Source organism: Anopheles nili, chromosome 3 (genome assembly GCF_943737925.1).
Source record: "Anopheles nili chromosome 3, idAnoNiliSN_F5_01, whole genome shotgun sequence".
Lineage (NCBI taxonomy): Eukaryota > Metazoa > Arthropoda > Insecta > Diptera > Culicidae > Anopheles > Anopheles nili.
In genome coordinates this window covers 66,726,420-66,744,261 of record NC_071292.1, presented here as the reverse complement: position 1 = coordinate 66,744,261, position 17,842 = coordinate 66,726,420, and the positions used below count along the sequence as shown (strand labels likewise).

The window sequence follows — 17,842 nt, the reverse complement described above, 5'->3', positions numbered from 1 at the left end:
CTTCCGCGTACCTCCTGTTCACGATCCCTGCGATCGTTTGATGTGATCGTAACCCGTGGATCTTAACCCTGTTCGGTTTTGTCGTTTTGTTTTTGTGTTTCTTTCCTAACCCCGTCTGAGTTACCCACCGAGTTGCGTTCGATACTTTTAGAAAACTAATACGATTACTAAAAAAACCAAACAAACAAACAAAATCCTCCCCGCAACCCGGACGAACTGAACGCGTCGCGGCGACGACAAAACGGTAGCAACACCACTAACGATGCTCCCTTTGACAGGGTGTGAAGAAGCGGGAATCCAGCGGACCGAACGAGATCGTCGCGTGTACCAGTTGCGCGGGCGGCACCAGCCCCTGCACACACTCGGCGAACAATGGCTGTGCAACAGAGGTGAGTTAATTGAATGTAAAACATATGCCAGATCCTTGGTCCTAATCTGGATATCTAAGCATAAGCTATTCGTTTGTGTAACGTACGGTAAAATAGCAGCCTAATTGTTAACCTGCTGTGTTCCCTAACATTATTCTCACCCGTGTATTTGCTTCCTTTTCTTCGTTCTCTCGTTGCCAGACGTGCTTCGTGCAAGTGCGCAAAAAGGAACCGCCACACCCGATCCGCGTGGCGAAAACGATCGACGTGATCGCGCGCATCACCTTCCCGTCGGCGTACGCGGTCTTCTTGATATTCTTCTTCATCCACTACAAGGGCTTCTCCTAGAATACGATCCAGAAGTCGCTCATCCACAAGATCTACACCAACAACCTGCTGTAACGGAGGGCACGTTGTTGGGACGGAGCAACCGGGATGGCGACGCGACTCCGCGGTGCCTGCGAACCTCACCCAGCTCTCAGCCAGCCACGAATCGAAAATCATCCCATGTTCCTAGGGCACGGGAGCGAAACACATAAATGCATAGCTCTCGCGATCGCAACCACGCCGACACCATACCGCTCTATCCCACATGCTGCTAGAGAGAGAGAGAGAGAAAGAGGGAGATATAGAGAAAAACTACCACGGCATTAATCAAACGACGGCTAAATCAAATCAACAGATACTGCCTTTTTTCGTCATAGCGATATGCACCGGACCGAGAGCTGGAGGTAGGGCCGCGACTCGCTACGATCCGATTTGATTTGTGATACGTAAAACAAAATGGCAGATCACATTCGCGCTCGGTGTGGCTAGCCGCAGTGTAGCACTAGTCGCTGGTAGTTACCGCCGGAGCCGCCGCAAATACATTACCTTCAAAGCCCAACCAAAAAAACCCTAGAGTAAGCTTCAAGCGAGCCACAACGTGATTGATTCCCGAGCAGTCGAACTAGTAGCTAGTAGTGCAATGAAACGATTACAAATCGGAATCCAACGACACGCGGTGAGGGAAGTAAAATTAGTACAGTCGAGATAAGTTTGTTTTATCCTTTAGTAGAGGTTTCTTCGTTTCATTTTGTAACCATAACGACAATGAGGTGGCAGATTGGGGTGGATCAATAAGCAGATCAAAAATACGCACAAGGCACCCAGATACACTGCACTGGCTGTGGCGCGTGGCTGTAGAATAGGTGAATGGCGCCCCAGATTTGGCAGAGGAGAAACAAATAGCTTACAATTTAATACATTATTCTTGTAAAAAAGAACAGCAGTTAGTTCTAAAGCAGCGGGAATCGTTTGATCCGCAAGAGTTATCGGCCAGGTTGAATTTAGCAGAAAACTAATGACGAATACCTATAGCAATAACGGCTAATAGAACCACACTGGACTTACACTATCACTCAGAAGCAAAAACTAAATAATAGGGGATGCAATAAGGGAATCTTGATGATCCCATAAGCGATTTCTTAAACCGGTTGAACCGAAATGCGTCCAAAAAACGGTAGTACGCCAGCCCGCGGCTTGAAAGGAGATAAGAGAAGTTGCTACACCGGTGAGAGTGCTTGGGGGTGTAATCGCTAACTAACCATATTTTACTACCGGAGCAATTCGTAGCAAACAAAACCAAACCATTCGCGGGGGACGTGGAGGAGTTATATGTACCAAAGTTCCTTGCTAAAAGCTTTCTAACCGCAAACCGCAGACCATACTCTCTCACACACAAACACACACTAAATCACCCTAGTGCGGTGCATTAATCTCGGGAACTTTTTTTTCTATTCGTTAAAGATACGAAGCGTTTATCCTTTAACGAAAGAACCTGTATCGCTGTAGCACTGAAAGCCACGTAAAGGAAAACAGACCGATTTGCTACGTACGGAATACGTCGAAACAAAGCCTTTAAAAACTAACGCTAACCGCTTGACGGCAATTCTGTGATCTCGTCAATCAGTAAAAGAACGAAGCAGTCCCTCGCCACTACGGGCACTGGGCAGGAGGAAATGAATCATTTCGAAAGTGGTGATCTTTTCTGACGTATTTTCATTCGGTTTTTTCCTACGCTAAAATGAAGTAATTTTGTACGCACTTTTTCTTCAGAGCCTTATGCTCTATTGCATCGTTATACTATCAAAAAAAGAACAGAAATGGATCGCTATTTTTCAACTTTTTCTGTCTCACGTTTGCTCGGTTTAAAATAATGCAAAACCTTAGCGAGCTACTTTTCTAGTCCTTTTAAAACAATAAAAACCGATCACTTTAGATCGAACGCTTTAGATCACATCCGCACGCTGTAGACGCTAGGTGCTTTCGTAGCTGCAATTTGCCTTTGACGACGTTTTTCTCGTTCGGACCAATATAATTTAGGCCCGCTCCTGCGACGGAGGGCAGTTGCCCATCGTATCGTTTCGTCCTTGTATCGGGCACGCATAGTAAATCGATCACCTTGGCCTTAACAAACCATTACAAGCAAAAGCAAAGCAACGCAACCCAAATACGCTCGAAGCGTGCGTTTATTCGCTTGCCACGAGTTGAGTTGCACGCGAGACAAACGCGATGAATGTTTTTTTGTAAGACCGTATTTTTGATATTCGAAAAATTTTAGATAAATTCGTGCATTCGGTTTTAGCTTTTCGGTTTATAGCAGGAGTAGTTTTTTTGGTGTTACTTAGCTAGCCATAGGAAGGTGTAGAAGCGATAAAGGGACACAATCCATCACACATAATTTGCAGCAGGACACATTTTAGAACGAAGAAAAGGATCATACTTTCCAGTTTCCACGGTGATTCGCTTTTGGGGCAAAGCAGACAGGCCAAGCAATGAATGCTTATTGGCATATTTCGTTGGTTTATGTTTTCTTTTGAAAGCTTGCTGAATCCATTCGATTCGAAGGCATTCATTGGTATGTAGAACCGTACAGAGAAAGGAATAAGGTGCAATCGTGAAAAGAGATACACAATCGTAACGGTGAGCTCGTCAAAAAAACGGGATCGAAGGGAAAACAGGAACGCTTCTTATCCGCAACCTGCTGCTTACCACCAGCATAGGCATCCTTTGTATAGTAGCATCCGGCAAACGATGCAACAAATTAGCAACCTTTTTGAGAACAAACCCAGAGCGACATAAAATCCGCACGCTGAGAAGGGACTGCAAGGGAAAAAAAAGCAGGCGATGGAGAAGAAAAGCAAGACGATGGGAAAAGAAGAAGAAATTCATATAGTACCACAACTCTAACTAAACACGCTGAAACCAAGTGCTTATTTTGCATCATTTGACATATCAAAACGTAGTGAAAACGCCGCATGTATGCTAGCAACGATAAGTGATGAATGGTTATCGATGGTAGAGCGGGTGAAGGGGAACAAGCGAACGGTTTTGCGAACAGTGATATAGACCATCGGGACCCGTGGGTTTTGAGGGAAACGAGGAAGACAGGAAAGACGGGGCAAGAAGGAGATGGAGGGAGGGTGAGTTGAGTACCTAGCAGTAAAATACCACATTAGTAACTGCAACTGAAATGCCACTCGAATACAATCTATCGCTTGGATGCCTTGAATACTGATCAGTAAACTATTTTTCGGGGTGCGATATCCTTGGCGCGATCAATGCGCAAGATGTGCGACAACGGGTTCGATTTGATTGTGGCCTATAGGGGAGCGTAGTTTTTATTGAAGTTTTCTTTCTTAAAGCAAGAAAGATACGAAAAATGACATCCAAAAACTATTATTTGAGCAGGAAGGAACGCTAGGATTTTAAGTTTTTTTTTATTATTATTCTCACCAGTCCACTGTAAACGTGCTAGTGAACGTAACTATTCTAAACGTATTCTTAACGCAACACGACAGTTTACGACCGTTTGCAAGAGTGTTAGACGCTGTGGTAACCTCATTTACTACTACTATTGCTACTATTATCACTACTACAATTTCTACTACTCGTCGCGCCGCCTACGCCAGCTGCACTTAAGCTGTTTTGAACGGTTTGTTCAGCGAGCTACGGCACACGAAGAAGAAACCAGAAAACTAAACAGAAAAGACATTAAAGGATAGGAACGCTTGTGTAAGAGAAAAAGTAAGCGAAGAAAAACAGACGTAAAAAAACAGATAAGCAAATACGAAACGGTTTGAAAAGCTACTGCAATGTACGTATGTAAAAAGTATTTAAATACGAAGCTAACCCGTAAAAGGGGGACCCTTTATCGGTGTTCCCGGCGTTGCAGGAGGGAAAAGTTTTGTAAAGTTAATTATAAGTAAGAAAAATCTACCTAAGCTCACGTTACCCTCACATCTACACACAGACACTTGCACATAATGCACACATCCACGGGAACTAGTAGCTAATCTTAACCCACGCGCCAGTTCTTTGAGACACAACGCCATTTTCTCTTCGTTGTTTTCTTTCAACACTACAACGGTTCCAGTTTTTGCCTCATTCTGCGCAGAACGAGTGACTTTCCTCAATATACCAGTTTGGTTTTTTTTTTTGGCTTGCTTTGGACCCTTGCCCCTTTGATGCGCCCTTTTCCTTCCCCTCTACTGACCGTGCACACTAAACACAACAAGCAACCGAAACTGAAACCATGAACGAAACAACATCTGTACAAGCACACGGCGTTTCATAAATGAATATAATAATGATAAAACAAAAAAAAAACAACAAACAGCTCAGCTAAGATTGTGATTTACCAAAGACGATTACGCGGGGGAAGTAGCGGAAGTAAACACGCAAAACAAACAGAACGAAACCGAAGGAGTAGAAAAAGACACACTCCCACACACCCTCGTGCACACAAATTAGTCAACATAAATGACAAACCGCACGAAGCAGATGGTGTCTGCTCGATTGGCTCCATCGGTGCGTGATCCACACCAGTGGGTGGCGTTGTGGGGGTGGAAACTCCCACAATGGCTCCCAAGCATACATACACACAAACACACATGTACACAAAACGGAAGCGCTTTCAAACAAGAAGCAATTTTCGGGGCCGCGCAGCATCCTCGTGGGAAGCAAATGAAATAGATAAATTAAATAAAAAGGAAGTAAACGAATCGATTAGCTTAAAAAGGGTAAAGTAAAAGCACATCAATTCACAATGAAACACACGAACGGTACATTCGGTGGCGGAAAAGAAACGCTACGCCGAAGTCGATGCACATTTTCCTACCGCAGTGTGTTACGAGTCAAAGTATGTAATTGTAGTAATAATTGCGAAACACAAGAAGGAGGAGCAGTGACTGGATGAATGCAAGGGAAAATTATGAAAAAAAACCCGTACAAAAGCTTAAACAACTTGGAACAGCGAGACGCCTGTTTTCGTTCCATGTTGCAGCCGTCAAGAGGAAGGATATAAACTAGGAACAGCTCATCCGCCAATGTCAATGCAAAAAGGAACGCATCTAGCTAAGCAACCGTTGCGCTCTGGCTGTTGCTACGTTACCGATATACTTTTTGTGCAAAGCGAACCACATCACACAAGGCAACCGTAATGTTACGAACAAGAATAGATGCATTATGACGTAGCGGAAGAAGAGATAGGCAAAAAATAGGGGCAAAGTCTCAGTGCAAAAAATAAGAGTTTTTTATACCGAAGTAAAAGTAAAATACACACATACACAACGTCAAATTCACATCCATCCCCCGGAAACGAGATACATTTCGCAAGGAGGGAAAGTAACATATAAATCAAATAGCTAGCAAAAATGGAGCAAAACCAAGCACGTTACACACATTATTAAGCATAGATGTATATTGATACCTCGTAGGCGACGCTCAAGCAATGCAAAAATGATGAAAAATAGAGTACGCGGAGGCAAACGGCGGTGTGAACCGAATGTTGCCCTCCAAAAATCGACCACATCACCCATCATCCCCTGCTCCTACGTGGAGCGGGGACCACTTCCTGTACATGGATTTTGCTCGTAAGGATTCGCACAAAACCAGAAACACGGTTCCACTCATCCACGACACTCATATCGCGCCAAAACACGCCGGTTTGGTGCGAATCGTTGCGTTGGCTAATTTTTCCTGCCTTTTCTGCGACTTCCGGTCGGGTGAAGAAGCGTGGGCTAGAAAAAGCAGTGAATAGGCGTTAGGGAGATGAAATCGTTAATAAATAATTTAAGCAAAAATCGCCACTACAACAAAATCACACGAAACATGCAAAAAAAAAACAAGAAAACAGATAAAATGAAAATGTACTAACTACTAATAACGTTCGAACAATATGGGTAATAAGTAAGTGCGGGCGCAGGTGCGCGACCAGGCCTGGACCAGGGCCTGACACCCGCATGCAGGCGCGCATCTTTAAGTAAAACAAAACAAATAAACGCTTGAGGAATTATTAGGGCAAGCGTGTGGGAAAAAGAAATAGGAAAAGAAAAAATCACAAAATCACACGGGATCTACGTATCACAGAGCCGAAATATCCTTAACAGACACACAAACACGCGCGCGTATGAATATATTCCATGCATCCAACCTTAGGGGCAGCTGAGCTGAGCTAAGCTTAGACGATGGCTGTAGGTCCTTGCAGTAGGAGCTGCAAAATTCGCATCCGCAAAAAAATCCGCCAAAGGAAAATAAAGGAGAACGATGCGATATCGCAGCTAAAGGATACAATTACCACAAAGCACGAGAAAAAAAGAGCATGAGAGTAATGCAAAAAAACACACACACTTACACGTTAGAGCAGATTAGAGAGGAAGGATGCAAACGAGTCGCCAGAACATATAGACACTAGGCGCCGCGCTATCGTGCTATGATTTTTTTTATACAATAACTATATATATATACATATACAAATGCATACTTATATCATAGTGTAACGAAACTGTTCTGCAGCAAGAGTATGCAAAAAAACCCAAAGAGCAGGCACGAAGCGTAGCCAGGAAAGCAGGAACAGGAAAGCACGATGAAGAACATTTACAGACACACAAACACGCGTTGTTCTAAGTAGTTACTTACCGATACACACACACACACAACACACAATTACATGACGATTTCGGATGATTTAATTTGAAGATTTTTTCCTTACGGCCTTTTTACTATCGAAATCCAACCAGTGAAGCTTTTCTGGTAGCTTTTCTCCTTTTGTCCGCTTGTAACGCGTTTTTTATCGTCCATCTTTGCTACACGAGTTCATTCCCTCGAGACCTCGTTGGGCACCGCTACCTGAGAAAAGAATATAGTAGGTGGCAGAGAGAAAAATAACCCAAACAACAGAAAGAAGCAATCGTGAAAGTAAAACAGGCAAAAAACGACACAAACAGTTAAGTAAACCGAAACCGACCGACCACTAACGCGCGCAATCATTTTCCAATCGTCCGCAGCAAACTGTTAATTATTCAGTAAGTTTTAGTCACGTTTCTTAGGACACATACATTACTCACACATACATTACAGTTTTACTAAATTTACTGTTCAACAAGCGGACGAGAAGAAGAGATAAACGAGAAGGAAAAAGAAACGATAGAGCGTGGGTAAAATTTCGCAATAAAAAATGGCGGCAGTGGTGTAAATTGGGGATTGAAAAGCAAGCATCCTTTTTTAGCACGACGATGCGTTAGCAATTGCAAAGCAGTCAAAACCACACACACACTCACTCACAGCCATACACAGATACAAGCGACATCATGTAAATGGGTGGCGACGTACCAGAACGAAGAAGGAATGATCCGCTAGGAAAATCGTCGGCGTTTCACGAAGGGGAGCGAAAAATCCGAGAACACAAAACGGGTGAACGCGGATGGAAGCAGGAATCGCGAAACAAATCTAGAATGACGCGACGGGAACATGTAATGTTGATGGGGGCGTTCGTATGCGAAGCGGGAAGCAAGTGCGGAAAGTATGAACAAAAGCGAGCAAACCAAGAATGAAAACGAAAACTATATATATACAAAAAAACCACAAATATACATATACATAAACGTATATATATGAATGAATGAATGAATGAAGAGAGAAAGAGAGAAAGAGAAAGCGAGAGAGAGAGAGAAAAAAACAAAAGAACAAATTTGAGGACAAAACCAAAAAACCCAAAAATGTTGTACGTCACGTTATGTTTTTAATTTTATGATCCTAAATAAACGATTTTTTGATTGAAATAATAACACCACGCGACTAACATCACCGTCATTAACAACAACATCATTAACACATTTTCGGAGGGAGTAGATTAGAAGCAAAGCCTTATTTTCACTATCAAGGGTATCCTTCTTTCGTGTAACTCACAACAAATAACCTCTATCAGTAACATCGTCTAATGTCACTAATTTCAAGGCAGCCCTCGCCGCGCTGGTAAAGTATTTCAATGTTGTTTGATATTTATTAATGTTTATATTAATGTATTTTATATCAATGTAGCTTCTTATGCATGTACAATAACACATCCCGTCCGTCCAAAGAGAGTATGTGTTCGTGTGTCCTTTAAGCGATCGTCGAAATGGGACCACTCTCGCTCGGCGGTGGCTCCTTCACTTTCGATCGACCCGCCCTTCGAAACTGTTCCTCGATCTCTTGCAGCGTGCGGTTTCGCGTCTCCGGCAGGATCACATACAGCAGGAGCGTGCCAAGCAACGCGATCACACCGTACACCAGGAACGTCCCATTGATGCCGACGGTCGCGAACAACGTTGGGCCGGTTTTGATGACGGCGAAAAAGCACACGAAATTAAACCCCGCCGTTAGGCCTGACCCAAGTCCACGCGTTGCCACTGGGAAAACCTCCCCGGCCATACACCAGGGCAGCGGGAAAAGTCCAATCCCAACGAACACCACGTACCCGATGAGGAACACGAGCGCCAACCACGAGTAGTTCCGGTACAGCGGGATGCTCGTTTGGAAGTAGAGGAAAATCGCGAGCCCAATCAACGACACGGTCGTGCCCACTCCGCTGGCCATAGCGAGTGGACGTCGTCCAACCGATCGCAGCAGGACACAGGCAACCAATGACGTTACGACCCGTACCAGATCCACGATCAACATCGCAAGGTACTCGTTCAACCCATCACTCCCGATCGTGGTGCGCATGAGCGCGATCGAGTAGAACGCCACGATATTCACGCCCGAGAACTGCATTGTGGCGAAGAAAACGAGCAACGTGGCAAGTGGCATCAGAAACTCGCGTCTCCGGTACACCGAAGTGTCAGCCTCGGTGTTGGCGTCTCCACCATTTTTGCCCTCGCTGCGTGCAACCATGGCGTCAAACTCGCGTCGACTGGCAGGATCGAAACCACGCAGCCACCGGAAGGAAGATTCAGCTTCACCGCGGGCACCGCGAGCCAGAAGCCACGCAGGACTTTCGGGGGAAGCCAGCATCAGCAGATAGGCGACGATCATGAACATCGAACAGAGCAGGGCGGCCGTCTGCCACCGGAAGAACGTCCCGAACAGATGCACGAGCAGGATACCACCCGAGACGGCGAACGTGACGCCGGCCAACAGGATACCCCGATAGCGTGGATCACTCGTTTCAGCGATGTAAACCGAAGCTGGTGGTCCAACGAGGCCACAACTCAGCCCCGTGATGAAACGTCCGATCAGGATCTGCGGGTATCCACTGGCGGTCGATAGCACGCACCAACCGACGGCGAAGCACACGTTCAGCAGCAGATGAGCCGGTTTGCGACCGCAACGTTCCATCAGCAGCCCGCCAAGGATGCAGCCGAGTGCCATCGGAAGTGGAGCCATTGACGCGATCCAGGACGCTTGGTCTTCGGTGATGGTGTGCTTGCTGTCCGGTTGCTGGAGTTGAGGAAGCAAGATCGCCGAGAAGCCGTTCGTCATGCCGGCGGCTGCACTGCTCACGATCGGTCCTGATGCAGCCAACACCTGGGAGCAGAGGGATGAAATAGTAAAATAGCGAGAGAGAAAAAAAAAACGTGCGAAAAAGCGAGCGTCTAGTGATTTGATACAGAAAATGCGGGAGATAGAGCGAAATAAAATGCCACAATTTATGCGTCCCATCGAAATGGAGAGAATAAATCTGTGTAATGCGTCCTTGTAACGTTTATCTTGCTAAATAAAAAGGTTTTATAGTACTTATTCGTGTACTGCGTGTCACAATTCCGTTCCAATGTCGCGAGAAAATAATGAAAAATATCATCGGCCAATACGATTTAACCACTGTATTTATGTGTAAAAAATGGAATTAAATATGAAATAAACATGAATTTCTTGTATAAAAATAAAATTTACAATGCTTTCTTATTATTAAACCACAAAAAACTGAGAAAACCAGCACAGTAACACTCAAAATCCCGAAAAATATCATGGGCCAATACGATTTAACCACTGTTTTGTGTGTAAAAAATGGAATTAAATATGAAATAAACATGAATTTCTTATATAAAAATTAAATTTACAATGCTTTCTTATTATTAAACCACAAAAAACTGCGAAAACCCGCACAATAACACTCAAAATCCCGAAAATCACGACCAACGGCATCGAGATCCAGATCCACGAAAGAAAAAATGAACGAGCTCGTCATACGTCATTTTTGGGGTCGATTTCGAGGCAAGTTTTGCTATCAAAAACTGGCTTTTAATACTAAGAGAACATGCGTCGAGGAGGTTGCTACCAGCCTGGTACTCCGACGGCTATGTTTGTCACGCTTCCACGCATTGGCCAAACTATAGCTGACTCCCTCTAATGTTATCAGTCCATATCGCCGCTCTTTCTGGCGCGCCATCATCTGTGCCCTATCTCTTTCACCCACGATCGCACGTTGTTCTTGGTGCACTATGGGATCTCAGTGGGCATAAAATACGAGTTTTTTATCGGGATTATTTTATTTAGTTGCATAAAAAAGCTTCATTTTTGGCACAAATCAAATCGAAAACTATGCATAATAAACATTCAACGCATAATTGATATTTTCCGACGCATTTTGTATCCGTTTTGTACGAAAACAAGTGAAACTAAAGCGATGAATAAAAGCGATGTTTATTTGACGCGCGTGACGCTATAGTGCAGCGTTGATCGATTGCTCCAATCACGTCGCTCGGTCACAACAAAAGAATGCACACCTTCCTTATCGTTTTGGGGGCTAGGCTTATTGCCGCATGAGGTCTCCCACGCCTTCGCGACCGTCGCCATACTCAAAATGACCATTTTTAAGCCCAATCTAATATCCAATCAAATGCATCACCGCCGAATGTTATGCCGCCGATCGGCCATGGTGTACTTCTCCTCCATGAGTGTATATTGTTAACTGATATTGTGCGAAAAAAACATGGCTAATGGCAGGAGTAAAGCCGGCGTTAACCTGTCCGTATGTTGTTAGCGAATGTGAGACCTTTTACGCAGTAAAATTAGCGCGCAGAATGTCTTAGAATGATCGTACATTGCGATGCAAACACTCCACCATTTTACGGTAAGGTACATAAAAAGAGATCAGCTATTATTTTCCCACTGGGCGTTTAAATTTGCTTTTACTTGTCACTAAACTAGCCTTATCAGCAGTTTTTCTTCATCAGCACATTTAGACGCTAATGTAAATATCGTGAAATCCACCCATAAATAACGTAATCCCACTAACTCACCTGTCGCGCCAGCGGAGAAAAGCGTTTCGCCACATTGCTCTCGATGAAGGCGTCATCCGTGGCTGGTGGCGTTTTGATAACCATTGTGTGATGCTCGAGTCGAGTGATAAGGGCTGCGTTTGACCAATAGCTTCCTCAAGAGACGGTCGGCCTATTTGGTAGGACAGATTGAGAGTTTGTGATGGTAATGGACAGACACAACGCAGGAAGGAGCGAGATCAACAAACAACGAGAGAAGCCTCAAGCGATAACGCGTCACTGAGGGATTAGGCGTGCGTTCGCGTGTCTCGTTGACCCACATTTGATAAGCAGCTATATTCGCCATATTCGCACGCGGTCAATGACTTTTTGTGAGGATGGTTTCCACTAAACCGATGTGTCACCGGATTTACACGATGAACATTTAACATACTTGTATCATTATATTTAGGATATTGTAATTAGTTAATGCATCATCTTAGAGTCAGATGGAATTCGAATTTAGTCACGTCACCCAGCGAGTTGTGCAGTGATTTGCCAATAGTGGCAGGCTAAGAAATTCTGAGCTCATCAGCGTTTGCCTAAACGACTCGTTTGTCTCGTGCGGGACTGTCTAAATAATTGGTGCTTGTTTGTATGCAAAATGCAGCTCCAGAACGAACCGAACAGAATAACGAGCATAGCTAAATTAGACGAGCTTCCAAACTACGCGTACCTTTGCAGAATATTCATCACACAAGGTTTTGAGTTACTGGCGCAATTATAGCTGGTCGCTTAGGGAAATTAGCTCCCACGGCTATGAAGTATGAAGTACAATTTTACTACATACTATAAGCCATAACACATGCATGCAGTTAAAATTTGAACACACGTGGTGTAAATAACAATCAAAAATTTCACAAGATGCGATATCAATTTGTTAAGATACATAGAGGTAGATATAAACGATACCGTGAGTGCAATTAACCGAATGCAAACAGATAAGGTGAACAAACATTAACCACAATCATGAACAGAGCACAAAGCTGTAGCTCTGCCAGCGAACTGCATTAACATCGACGCCATTTTACGCAAATAAAACCATCGAGCATAAACTCAGCTGTGAGCATTGAACTTTCACATCGAAAACAACAACAAACTCGCCGGCCACAGCACGTAGGCACCCAACACCTTTCGTCGACATAACACGTCCGGTTCGAGGGGACCGTAACGTAACGCCGAAACAGCAGCAACGAAAAAAAAAGACACCCCAAACCAAAATGAGGTCATTGGAGAAAGATTTGAAAGAAACGAACGAAAATAAAAGCATGCTCAAACGTCTCGACGGTCTTTCGCTTTTCTGCTGCACCGTCGCCGTCGTTGTGCCGGTTGATTGTTTGCTTACCGGTATGCTTTAAGGCTTCCTCCTTATGACTTTTTTCTCACTCACTCACTCTCGCTCTTTCTCTTAATCAATTCTCACTAGATCAGCTGTGTATCTCGTGCAATCGCGCGCAAGAGAAGCGCGGATTCGTATCACCGATGGGGCCAAGCCCTCGTTTTTTTTCTTATTTTGAAGGTTACAGCTGAAATCCGAGCGATCACTATTCACTCGCGCACTGGCAAGAAGCACTCTCACTGGCGTGCACGGTTCATTAACAGTGCAAGCCCTTTTTGGGGTTTCTTAAGCCACCACGCATCATCATTCGCCACACACGGACGCCTCTGAGGGTGTCTCACGCGTCAAAATCACGGCGTACTCCAAAGGCCACCTTTACATTCCGCAATCTCGCGGTAAAATGCAGCGCAGGCGTGTTGCAGGCTGCGCGCGCTTTTGTTTCCACTTTCGGGGTTTGTTTCACCAACAATGGCGGATGTGTGTTAAGTAACGTGCCGCGACGCACCAGCCAACCTTGCATACGCAACCGACTGGGTCCACCCTACCGCACCTTTTCGAATGTTCAAACACGATCAGAAACGCTTCTTCAACAAACACGGAAGCAGCCGCAATAGCACCATTTAACCATCGTCCAGCGTGCACCAGCGATCACTCACTCTCTTGTCGAGGGGATCCGTGGCACGTAGTTAACGTCTGGCACCGTTTCTGGCGTTCGTTTCGCGCAAAACTAAACCCCGAAGCCGGTGGTCAGCTCCATCATATACGCGAAACGGCGTGCGATGTGTTATCACTACCACACGCTCTCCCGCATGGCGACTCTCTCTCGAGAGAGCGTTTGTTCTCTCAATGCAGTGACTTTTCTCTCTAGCTCACCCTTACTAGGGTTGCTTTCTTCCCAACTCCGTTTCCAGGGGGTTGAGATTTTCCACTCCCGATCGCATGAAAGTGCACGTTTTGCATGCTTAGAGCACCATGCTTTGAAAGACTTCAATGCGACGACAAGCGAAGAACGTGAAATCATTTCTCCACCGAGGGTGGGAAGGAAATTTAATTCTCTGATTATTCTTTTGGTATGTTCTTCATCGCTGCTTAACACCGCTAAGCTAAAATAGAAAAACATATAAAAACAATTATAATTGTTTAACCATTTATTGCAAAAAAGGAAAGTACCTTTTTCATCTTCTAGATTTGCTAGTTACCAATTTCCATACGAAAAGCTACATATGAGGCATTTTCTACTACATGCATGTGCTACTCCTTTTCCGCTCACGTGCTGGGGATTACCGGTTTCACGTCCTCAAAACGCCAATTTATGTTAAAAGAAATGGCAAACATTTTTGTTATTTATTAACATCAGAAACGACATTGTGAAATCTCGTTAAGGCCACACGTTCACCCATCGTAATCGGCCAATAGTAACGAATGCGAAAAAAAACTGGCGCTAATGCCGGGAAAACATAAATAATTCGACGAGCAAACACGATCGCCCACATAACCCAACGGTGTTGGACGAGATAGCAGCAAAACGGTAAAAAAATACTGATCCTAGTTTCTACTCGTTCCAGGTTTTGACCTCACGATCCCATCGGTAGCGCCAGTCTGGAACGCTGGAACCACCTTACGCAAATCTGCTTATTTATTCTTCTACTTCTTTCCTCTGCCACGACGCCGATTCAAACGATTTATTGCTAATCGATTTTACGCCAGCGCAATAATAATCAGCATTACCGCGAGATATTGCTTGCGTTACGAATTAGCAAGTGCTATCGAATGGGAATTTTTTGTCGCCTTCTGGGTGCTGGAATTCGTACTGTGGTGGTCTAAGTTTGAATTCACTCATATTTCTTGAGTCCCGCCGGTACATGATAACAACTTACCTGTAATAAAGAAAGCTGTACAGATATTAATGTTTTTTTGGAAAGCCTCATATAAGGATATATTTTCTTTTTTTCGAGCTTTCATTAAATAAGTGAAATTATTCCAACTTTTTTTTATAAATAAACAATGTAAAAACAAACCATTTCAATGTAGTCAAACATTTGCAAACACATTCTAAAAGGCGTCAAACCGTTTCCACCGGGTAAATGATTTCAATTTGAGACAATCGCACGTTTCTAGCAGACCTCCACCAACTGCGAAACGTAAGTGAAATTATTTATTAAACAAAATAAGAAACCTTCTCCTATTACTCACCGATACCACGGCATCAGATGATCTCGGGCAATTAGGATAGCATTTACCGAGTATGCAATCATCTGGAAAACATGCATAACAAAAATTAACACCAGTTACTAAACCTTTCAACGGACATAGAGGTTTTCTTAAGGATAATACGAACAACTAGACCTAGGAAACAGATAACGGCCACCTTAGCCAGCTCTTCTCCAAACGGATCGTATTCGGAAGTTTGAAAACGCAACACCAACAGGCAAACGAGAGTGAGCATAAAACACACAAACGACAGAACCGAATATATAAACAGATCGGACTGTGGATGGTAAAAAAAATAACAAACAATTCTAAATGGGCTCTTTAGTCTCAGATCAAAAGCGACTCTAGTATCACCAGTAATACCATCAACAGATTACGATTGTCTGGATTTCGGTACCACACACAAAGAGATTCACAACATCCATATCTGTGGATGATACCAACGGAAATATAATGTAAGAAAATCAACAAAAATAACATAAAAACTCGCCCCCTTACCTTAAAGTTTCGTGCGTTTGAAAAGTATGCAAACACAGCTCACAGCGCGTAAGCCCAGATTGATTCAACCATAGTTCCAAGCATTCCAGGTGTACATACTTCATCGATCCCTTGCACAAGCAAGGCGATATCATGCTTCAATGAAACAACCCACAACGATATGCATTGTTAACTCAATCTCATTACAACGCGCACGATATGCTTTACTACCTGGCATTGGCACCAAAACGATCTCAAATGAAATAGTGGATATCTTAGCTCACCTCACCTCGTCGCTCGAGCTCTGGCATATCCGGCACACCACCGAGTCTATGCTGCTGCTGCGCATATGGCTGATGTTTATGTCTGAGACCGAACGATTCCATTCGTTATCGTTCGAATATGACGATTTCCCTACGTTCTCCTCGGACGGTGTCTGATCATTTTTGGATGCCATGTTGATGTTTAATTTCGTGAACCAAATAGAATTGTTCAACTATGATTTCAAATTTTTCGCAAAAATCATTTGCCATTAACCGTAAAAGTAGCTTCTACTACCGAACAAAGAAGCTAACAACTTTGACAGATTCATTAAAACATTAAACAATTAAGGGTGCTTGGATGTTGTTATCATGATAAATGCCATCATCAAAGTGTCAGTTTAAACAAAACAACAGTTTTAAAACGCATATTGAATATCGTTTCTATTGTTTTCAATGTTCTTTCGTCAGTTATTTGGAACATAGTGATACGAGGCCAGCAAACAACGAGCATAATGCGAGTGAAACATTAGATGTTCGTCAAACTATGTGAAATGTGTCAGTGAGCTTTCATGAAACATTTCATATGAAAAGCTTGTTGGTCATGAAATATTTCTTTGTCTGTTTTGAAATGTTGCTGTATGAAGGACATCAAGCAAAATTGAAGTAGAATTCACGTATCCTTGTATTCCCGAAACTCGTGGAATGGATTACTAGTGCCAGCATTCGCCCATTAAAGAGTTCATTTAAAAATTTATCTCTTTTTGCACTCGGCCACAAGAACGTACCTGTTACCGTCACCTGATTGGCTGGTGAAGAATCAACGCACCCAACGTTTTCATGCGCGTTCTGATCGTCAGCTGCAATTGAGTAGCTAATCGGTGTCGTGCTACGAATGGCATTAGTGCATAAACCGCTCCCAGTCGAACGTCTCGTTCGTCATCGTTCTGTCGTTGTAACATCAAAACGAACCACCAACAGCTAACATATCGCCAACCTGCTTCACCAGTCGATAAAATGCTCACGTCCAACAGCGAGCGCAGGGCAACTGAGGAAAGAACCAGTCAGAGCAGTGCCGTGCAGTAAAAGTATGATTATTTTATTAAATCAATACCATTATGCGGTTATGGGGAGGTAACTCGGCATGATTTGGCCGCCTGGACGGGCTGGACGGCATTACCCTACCGAACAGAATGCCATTGGATCCTGTTACTCGCCACTGCAGAACCATTCCTACACCCAGTAAGCTTTTATTCAACCACGTGGTGCCTTCTAATTGCCAGTAATGCTCCCTAATGATGTGCTTCAGCAAAAGGCTACAAAAAACTAACTGAGTAAACGTATTTTGAGGCTTGATCAATCAGAGGGAGAGGCGTGCGTCGTACATTCTTTAGAAAGACCTCTAAATTGCAGTAAATTGGGTATCTATGACGTGTTAAAAACGAATTGTACTTGCACTATTTCACAGACACTTTACCTGTGTATACTTCGTGAGCTACAATTGTGGAGTTAGTGTCTAAAACGACGATGAAGCATATTGTTATGGTTATTTACGCATCGTACAAGCCATAAATCAAAACCCTCATAATAACCACTATTGAATTGTTGCGCTCGAAAAAAGCGTAT

At 43.8% G+C, this 17,842-nt stretch overlaps 3 protein-coding genes across 3 annotated transcripts in view; 1 reads left to right on the top strand and 2 right to left on the bottom strand.

Moving 5' to 3' along the window:
• LOC128724850 (gamma-aminobutyric acid receptor subunit alpha-4) overlaps window positions 1-716 on the top strand; it is an 83,731-nt gene extending 83,015 nt beyond the window's left edge. Inside the window, exons 15-16 of the mRNA XM_053818572.1 lie at window positions 279-389; window positions 570-716. Coding sequence (XP_053674547.1) covers window positions 279-389; window positions 570-716 — 258 coding nt within the window. The remainder of the gene's footprint in view (window positions 1-278; window positions 390-569) is intronic.
• Window positions 717-8,734: 8,018 nt separating this feature from the next.
• On the bottom strand, window positions 8,735-11,995 carry LOC128722949 (facilitated trehalose transporter Tret1-like). The gene is made up of 2 exons (XM_053816643.1): window positions 11,912-11,995; window positions 8,735-10,196 (listed from the first exon to the last, which is right to left on the bottom strand). Exons 1-2 carry the CDS (start codon window positions 11,993-11,995, stop codon window positions 8,793-8,795), a joined length of 1,488 nt encoding a protein of 495 aa, XP_053672618.1. The 3' UTR covers window positions 8,735-8,792.
• A 3,335-nt stretch (window positions 11,996-15,330) lies between these two features.
• LOC128724849 (E3 ubiquitin-protein ligase MARCHF3-like) lies at window positions 15,331-16,413 on the bottom strand. The gene is made up of 6 exons (XM_053818571.1): window positions 16,241-16,413; window positions 15,978-16,112; window positions 15,843-15,906; window positions 15,607-15,756; window positions 15,462-15,523; window positions 15,331-15,400 (listed from the first exon to the last, which is right to left on the bottom strand). The coding sequence occupies exons 1-6, from the start codon at window positions 16,411-16,413 to the stop codon at window positions 15,331-15,333; spliced, it is 654 nt and encodes a 217-aa protein (XP_053674546.1).
• Between the last annotated feature and the right edge of the window lie 1,429 nt (window positions 16,414-17,842).